The sequence below is a fragment of the Physeter macrocephalus genome, chromosome 2, assembly GCF_002837175.3.
Source record: "Physeter macrocephalus isolate SW-GA chromosome 2, ASM283717v5, whole genome shotgun sequence".
NCBI lineage: Eukaryota > Metazoa > Chordata > Mammalia > Artiodactyla > Physeteridae > Physeter > Physeter macrocephalus.
In genome coordinates, this window is record NC_041215.1 from 120,399,817 (window position 1) to 120,408,225 (window position 8,409).

At 56.7% G+C, this 8,409-nt stretch overlaps 1 protein-coding gene across 1 annotated transcript; it reads left to right on the plus strand.

Moving 5' to 3' along the window:
* Positions 1-2,392: 2,392 nt before the first annotated feature.
* CDK5R2 (cyclin dependent kinase 5 regulatory subunit 2) lies at positions 2,393-3,502 on the plus strand. Its single transcript, XM_007118128.2, has one exon. The coding sequence runs from the start codon at positions 2,393-2,395 to the stop codon at positions 3,500-3,502; it is 1,110 nt and encodes a 369-aa protein (XP_007118190.2).
* The last annotated feature ends 4,907 nt before the right edge of the window (positions 3,503-8,409 follow it).

An 8,409-nucleotide genomic window follows, 5' to 3' on the forward strand; every position in this document is an offset into this window, starting at 1 on the left:
GAATTTCAAGAGCTTGACAAAGGCAGGTTGGTGGTCTGAGGGAGGGTCCTGACACAGTGAAAGGAGCTCAGAGTTTCAAGAGGTATAACCAGACTAGGAGGGTGGTGAGCATGTCAGCCAAAGAGAGAGGGTCTGAGGCAGGGCAAGATGAAGAGTGAGAAGAGGCAGTAAGGTCTTTTAAGGCACCTGGTTTGGGGACCCCGAAGCAGAGGAGGGAACTCTCAATTCCAAGAGGACAACAGGAGGTCACTGCTGGGCCTGGAGTGGGGATACCATGGTGGTGACATCTGGGGGTGCTGCATAGACTCTTGTCCTAAATGACACCAGCAATAGGCCTTATGTCAGTGAGGGACTCCTGGGATCAGAGCTGGGAGGACCCACGTGCCATTCAGATCCACGTGCCCGGTATTTCTGCTATTGCACCTCAGTCTCTATGGGGCCTGTCCTTAACTACTGGTGAGCCAACTGTTCTTGGGTGTCAGATAAAGGCTGACTCAGAAAGCCTTGTAGGAGGAAGTAGGGCCAATTACAGAAGCTGAAAAGAGGGAACATTTTTCTGTAACTATAGGGAGAATGAGAGGTTGGGCAGGTCAGCTTGAGCTGTGAGAGAATAAAGATCAGATCTACGGGAGCAGGAGAGACCCCACTGAGAAAGTACAAATGGGCGCTGAGTCAGGGAGGGGTACAAGCTGGCCTGTGTATGGTGGTGTACGGTGGTAAAGAGGTGGGGAATCAATACAGCTAGACCACAGGCCCCCACAGGGGCAGGCCTGTGGGACAGCTGAGAAGAGCTGGTGCCTCTGATTCTGGAATAGCCTCTCTGGAATGAACTAGGTACACACATGCATATGTACCAACTCTGACAGCAGTGGATCCTTGGAGCTGTCTTGGTGGTCTCTGAGGAACATGGAGGTGACTCCAGGGCCAATTCTGAGAATTCTGCTGAATCCATAGGCCAAGGCTTCTCTCCCCCATGAAACCCATACCTACCTCCAAGGCCCACTTAAGAAACCAGAAGACCTCCTGTGTTGGGGAGCCAGAGAGCAGGCCAGACTGCCTTCTACAGTCCTAAAAGGCAGGGCAGATAGAACAGCCCAGAACCAGCTGGGCTCAGGAGGTGCAGGTAAGGCCCAGAGAGTACCAAATCCAGGACAAAGGCCTTGTGGGTGCTGAGGAGGGAACAGACAGACCCAGACAGAAATGGGCAGGATCCAGCCTAATAGTGTGCAGCTGGGAATGGGGACAGCTAGGACCTGAATGGCAGGGAGCATATAACAATGAAAACCCATCTCAGCCTGGACCCAGGCTGGGCTGGAGGTGGGACCAATGCTCCTGGGCCTCCCTTCTCACAGGAGGCCCATCTGCTATCTCAGCCTGGGCAGACCAATTTCCAGACTTTTCCCAGGGACTAACCACCCATCATCCACCCAAGTGTGGAATCAGGGGCTTTGGGTGGGGGGAGGGGGCAAAGAGCACAAGAGCAGTGGCCCAGGGACCAGAGCTCATGGCCTCTCATCACAGACTCAGCAGCAGAGAATCAGGTCGGCAAACGGTGGCCTCAGGGACGAATCTGAGCGTCTTGCCACCCCCCAGAGTAAGGACCCCTAAGGAGGCGGTTTGTGACCTTCAGGAAGGCCAGGGCCCAGCCAGCACCCCATCACAGGCAGAACAAGAGTGTGCCTGCTGCAGCCCTCCCAGGTGGCCTCGTAGGGGGAATGGAGGGGAGGAGAGCTAAGAGGAAATCAACCGATTGCTAGATTGGACGAGCCGGTGCAGTGCGACCCAGCTGGGGCCAGGGCCCCTTGATGAAGGCACTCACTGCTCACGCTGCCCCCCAACACATAATCAAAAGCGGGGAGAGGCTGTTCCCATGGCATCTCTGCTATCGCGATCCAGTGCATCAAAGCAAGTTGACTCGGGGCCCTAGGACCTGGAGGGCTAGGTGGGAGCAGCCCCCCGCCCACCCCACCCACCGGCTCTGACCCTGAGGAGTCCCTCGAGCCAGCCACCTCCTCCTCCTTACCCCTTTCCAGTGAAGGGAAGTGGCCAGAGACAGAGTTGGGGGATGGGCGGGACTTGAGATTGGCATGCGAGATTCTATTGGGCAGCGGAGCTGCCGGTTAGGAGGGCAGCTCAGGCGAGGATTGGCTGCGTGCGGCGGGGCGAGGCTCGGCGAAGACGGGGCCCAAGGGGTGGGGCTGACGCTGCAGCTGGCGCAGCTGAGACTCTGAGCAGCCGGCGCCGAGCAGCCGAGCAGCCACCTTCTACTGCCCGTTCCCGCGCCCGGGCCGGGGCTGGGCCCCCACCGCCGGGTCCCCGGGGGCTGCAGCAGCGGGCAGCGGCGCCGCCCGCGGTTCCCGCCGGGGCCCGGGCGCAGGCCCCGCTCTGCAGGATGGGCACGGTGCTGTCTCTTTCCCCCGCCTCCTCGGCCAAGGGCCGGAGGCCCGGCGGGCTGCCCGAGGAGAAGAAGAAGGCGGCGCCCTCGGGAGACGAGGCGCTGGGGGGATACGGGGCGCCGCCAGTAGGCAAGGGCGGTAAAGGCGAGAGCCGGCTCAAGCGGCCGTCCGTGCTCATCTCGGCGCTAACCTGGAAGCGTCTGGTGGCCGCCTCTGCCAAGAAGAAGAAAGGCAGCAAGAAGGTGACGCCCAAGCCGGCGTCCACCGGCGCCGACTCCCTGGTCCAGCAACGCAACCGCGAGAACCTTCTCCGCAAGGGTCGGGACCCCCCCGACGGCGGCGGCGCCGCCAAGCCCCTGGCGGTGCCCGTGCCCACCGTGCCCGCGGCCGCCGCCACCTGCGAGCCGCCGTCGGGGGGCAGCGCCGTCTCCCCACCTCCAGGCTCCGGCGGAGGGAAACCGCCGCCGCCGCCGCCCCCAGCCCCGCAGGCGGCGCCGCCGGTACCTGGCGGCTCGCCGCGGCGGGTCATCGTGCAGGCGTCCACGGGAGAGCTGCTGCGCTGCCTGGGCGACTTCGTGTGCCGACGCTGCTACCGTCTCAAGGAGCTAAGCCCAGGCGAGCTGGTGGGCTGGTTCCGCGGAGTGGACCGCTCGCTGCTGCTGCAGGGCTGGCAAGACCAGGCCTTCATTACGCCCGCCAACCTGGTGTTCGTGTACCTGCTGTGCCGCGAGTCGCTGCGCGGGGATGAGCTGGCGTCGGCCGCCGAGCTGCAGGCTGCCTTCCTCACCTGCCTCTACCTCGCCTACTCCTACATGGGCAACGAGATCTCCTACCCGCTCAAGCCCTTCCTCGTGGAGCCCGACAAGGAGCGCTTCTGGCAACGCTGCCTGCGCCTCATCCAGCGGCTCAGTCCGCAGATGCTGCGGCTCAACGCCGACCCCCACTTCTTCACGCAGGTCTTCCAAGACCTCAAGAACGAGGGCGAGGCCGCTGCCGGCGCCGGGGGTCCTCCCAGCGGGGGAGCGCCCGCGGCCGCCTCCTCCTCGGCCGCCAGGGACAGCTGCGCGACTGGAGCAAAGCACTGGACTATGAACCTGGACCGCTAGGGATACCCAAGGGCCGCGCCCACCCCCCGCCCCAACCCCTGACACACACTCGGAGCCCCCGGGACCATCAAGCCGCCGCCGCTGTTACCGCCGCTCCGCGCCGTGGCCGGAGGAGGAGCCGCCCCTGTCCCGCAGGGGAATGTGGAGGCCAGGATGCTAGAGGCCGCGGCGTCTGGATTTGCTGGGCGCAGGCTGGGGGTGGGGGATGAGCGCGGAAGGGGAACCCCCAACCTCACCCTTTCTATCTGTCTGCGCCCCCATCTCTCCAATTCTACCCGGGTCTCCCCCTTCCCTCTCTGTGTGTCTGTAAGTCCATCTCCCTCGGATTTGTCCATTTCTTCATCTCCTTCCTGTACTTTCACCTTCCCTCCTTCCTTCATCTTCTGCCTTCCCAACTTCCTCCTTGCCTTTCCATTTTCCATTCCTTGGGTGTGTATTTCCGTCTCCATCTTACCCCCTACCTATCTCTCATTGCCCCGTTTCTCTTTCTGCACCTGTGTCCCCATCTCCCCTTCTTTTCTTTTTCCTCGCTCCTGGCATGTGTCACCATCTTCCCTCCTGTCTGCCTTCCCCCCTCCGCCTGTGTTAGCTTGCATTTCTTCCCCCAACTGAGCCCCCGTACTCTCCTCCCCAGACCAAAGGGAATATTAGTTCTTAATTTGGATCGGCTGAGGTACTGCGAGAAACTGCAGCCCCAGGAGCCCAGACAACCACCAGGATGGTCCTTCGCCCCACCCCCAACCACCTCTCCCTACCTTTTCCAACGTGTTGCATGCCGGGAGATGGGAGGGGGATGCCAGCTTCAGGAGACTGAGGTTTGGGGAAAAAATGAACCGAGGAGGTCACCCTGGCGGCGGCGCCTCAGCCGAAGGGTGGGAGGAGACAGAAAACTCTTCTTACTCTGAGGGAGGGGCACCCCTCTTCCTTATCCTTAGGTGTTTTTGTTTCCCCCTCCACCCCCACTCCTTTAAATTTATTTGGTTGTTTCCGGAGGGAGGGGGGAGGGGCGGGTTGGGCCGGGAGCTGTCTGAGGTGCTGATCTGAGGCCGGACCAGAATTCTCCCGGGAGGGTACCAGGGACTGGGTTGGGCCTGGTGCCGTGTCCAAGGTGCCAATGATGCGGGCCAACGGTGCGGGCCGCATTGTCTGTCTGTCCTTCTGTCCGGGAGAGAACTATAAAGCGCTGGAAGCGCCTGCAGATGTTTTTGCGCCAGCCTTTTTTTGGGCCCTGGGAGGGAGGGAGCGGGAGTGGAACTGTCACAGGCAGGGCAGGAGGGCCCCCATGGGTCTAGTGGGGAAGGTCGAGTCCCTGAGAACTGCTACTGTCTTCCTTCCCCCTCCCCCCAATGGCTTCCATTTTACAGAGAGTAAAGTGAGGGAGCCACAGAATGGGGCCTGGTGGTGAAGCTGAATTCCTGCTCCCCTGCCCCCCCCACCCCCGCCTTCATCTTTTCTGACCTACCTACTCATTAATGCCCAGGACATTTAGGGAATAAGTGATGAGGACGTCAGAAGTTGTTCCCCTTTTACAGAGAGGCTCATTGAGGCAGCACCAGCTAGTTATTGTTGCTGCTTTTCTCTTCCTCCTCCATCTCTCCCTGCCATTCATCCTGTCAAGAGTCCAGTCAGGCCTAAGTCTGTCTTCACCACTCTCAGGTGGGGCCTGAATGCTACACTTAGCCCCATACGCTTCCGCCCACCCATAGGGCTGCTTCAAGGCTGTTTCAGTCACACGCCCATCCAGGGCATCTTTGGGAGGTCCAACCCCGTTTGAGATTCAGCCCTGGCCCTTTATCCCCAGGGAGGCTAGTACACAGGCAGTCTGGAAGACAGGAGCCATTCTTTGGGGTTGAAAGAAGAAAAATAAGCTATTTGGCCTGAAATTCCTCTTTGGTCTGAAATTCCTCTTTGGTCCCCATTGCCTTCTTAACCACATAGCTAAGCGCCCCATTCACTATTTCATTGGCCCAAGGAGGCCTGGCTGCATTGGAGCGCTGGCGTCTCTGACCCTGGTCTCCACGGAGACCTCCGAAGGATTCGGAGAGAGAAGCGGGTGGGACCCGCCAAGAAAAGGTACTACTGGTTCGCTGTCCGTGGTACTGACGGGCGCGCTCGGGCTGGGTGAGGGCTTGCAGGGGCAGGAGGATTTGCAGACTCGGCCTCAATTAGGTTTTCCGGATAATTTGGGAGTAGGGTGTGATCCATTTCTGGTGGCAGGTTACAGGAGTCTGGGCCAAGAACCCAGGAATGCCGCCTTCTACTTGCTCTCCTAGGAGGACAGACCTCGACTCTCCCCCGGCCTCGGCCCAGCGCCCTTTCACCCGGCCTGGAGCCGGAAATCCCCAGTCCAGATTTGTGAATTGAGTTCCCGGGGGGAGGTGGGGAGAGCTGGCGGAAGGGAAGGCGGGAGCAGCCGCCCATTGGCTGGAATTTGGCGCAGTCAGCGCGGTGCCGTCATCTTTCTAGGTTTGGGAGGAGAGAGGGCGGAGCACTCGGGTCACCCCGAGGCTGTCGCCATAGTAACCAGACTGAGCGGGCGGGGCCCCCTTTCCACTCTCTCACCTCTGGCGGGGCGGTTGCGGAGGAGAGCAATCCTGGTCCGCCTTATTTGGAACTAGTTAGCGAGACTATTTGATTGGGATTTCTGTGTTAGAAGAGCCTAATGGGGATGGGAAAGAGACTCAGGAACCTACAGAGACCCCCAAACATCCTGCCCTTGGAGGGAGGGGCCTCTAGATTCTGCCCCTGAATGCATATACTCAACACCCTTCTGTTACTGCTCTCGCGCGCGCACACACACACACACACGCACACACACACACACACACACACACACATACACACGCGCGCGCCTCCAAGAACCTGTGGTCTGGCACTTGGAGAGCTAGAATGAGAAAAAAGCTTCAGTGCGTGATGTCAAATTAAATCGCACTTTCCTTGCCATGGCCCAAGGCATGAAACACTGCCGTAATCCGATTAGGGGGTGAGGGACTGGAGGAAGATCAGCATGAATACATGGAAGAATTAGCCTCCTGGGTCAAACTTGGTCAGACTCCTGTTTTATCAGGGAGAAGGCAGTCATAAGGAGGAGGACTCAGAACAGTCTTCTGAGAAGGCCGAGTGAGAAGGGAGTAAATGCAGAAACAGACTGAAGTGCCTTCTCTTTATTGCCCAGAAGTGAACCTCTGGGAAAGTGAGTCCAGGCCCAGGAGGGAGGTGGTGAAGAGGGCCCAGAGCTTTAGAGAGGGTCCAGCAGGGATGAGGGAGGGATGGACTGAGGAAAGAATGGAGATGGAGGATAGGAGACAGAAACCCAGCTGGAGCCATGACTCAGCATCTCCCCTCAGCAAAGGGCAGGGGTGACTCTCCCAACACAGGGACAGCAGAGAGGGGAGGGAAGCAGGAAAGCAAATGGGCAGATAAATGGTGATCTGACCATTGCATGATACATACATTGATATACAACACATTTTAACACAGAAGCAGGTACATATACATTTATACTGATGAAGTTTCATTCAATCATAACGTATACACATCTCCACTTTCCTTCCCTCCCCCACTTCCTGGAGCAGAGGACATTCTGTCCTGAGAGCTATGTTTGCCTGTCTCTGGAACCCTGGAATACGTTGGCACTTAATGGGAAAGGAGAAATACCAAAAATCGCAGACGTGTGTGTGTGTGTGTGTGTGTGTGTGTAGTGGTTGTCATGGTAACTGCTTTGCCTGCCAGGCATGGTGCCCAGCAACCAGAGAATCTGGCAGTATCCAAGGGGACATCCTGTGGCCTCTACCCACTGGGACTCTGCCTCAGGCACCCAGATGGGCATCTCCAGAAGATTTCTACTACAGAGGCTGCCAAAGCAGCCCCTCCGACAATGCCACCATGACCAGGGACATCTGGCAGCTAGGTTTGGGGGCCTGACCTTCTTAATGTTGTCCCACTTTAACTGCTACTCCTGACCCCTTCATACGTCGTAAACAACACTTACCATGAGTAGCCTCAAGACAGCAGGAGTTAACACTTTAAAGACCTTTATTAAGACCATTACCTTTCCTCTCAGCACCTTGCCAGACATCCAACAAGAAAGTCATCTATACCCACACACGTTAGGTGTGTAATTGAGGGATAGAAAAATAGTTTTAGTTCAGTGTGATGAAAGATTGGGCATAAGACAGATAAACTGCAGGGCACAGTCTCAGGATTCAAGTTCCTTTGACCTGAGTTTAATACACTGATGAGGTTTTTAGAAGCAGTCTCTTTCACTTGCAGGCTGGCTGACTGACGTTTTACTCCAGCACTCAACCTTCCTTTTTTTTCTGGGCATTCAGGTTTAACCTCTAAGTTTCTGGCTTAAAATTCTCCCAATCCAGTTTGGGCCTTCAGGGGGTTTCTTTTCCCCTGGATTCTATTTATTTAGCAATTAGCTGCTCCCAAGTTCTCTTTCTACTTGGCGATACTGCGCACTGTAGTTACTCCCCTTTTACGACTTTCCCCCCACCCCCATTACTTTATACCCCTTGATCATAGTGTCCTGTGACTGATATTTAGCTTCAAGCCCATAAAATATAAAATTAGTCTCTCTGTGTGCATTTTTATATATGACAACCTAAAAGGATGGAGGGGTGTTGAACAATGTAAATAGGGAAAGACGTATTTCTTTATAACCTTTCTACATTTTACTCCTTTTAAAAAATAATTTACATATTATCCCAGAAAAACACAGAATATCAAGAAAAGCATAAGAAAGACGAGTAATGATGGAAGGCTTGCCCTACCAGATATTAAAATTTACTATAGAGCTAAGGTAGCTAAAACATAAGGCACTGATACAGGAATAGACATATCAATAGAACAGAATAGATAATCCAAAACTAAACTCCAGCATACGTGGGAATTTAATATAT

Coding starts and splice junctions, on each gene's coding strand:
- CDK5R2 (XM_007118128.2), top strand. CDS start 2,393: ATGGGCACGGTGCTGTCTCTTTCCCCCGCCTCCTCGGCCAAGGGCCGG.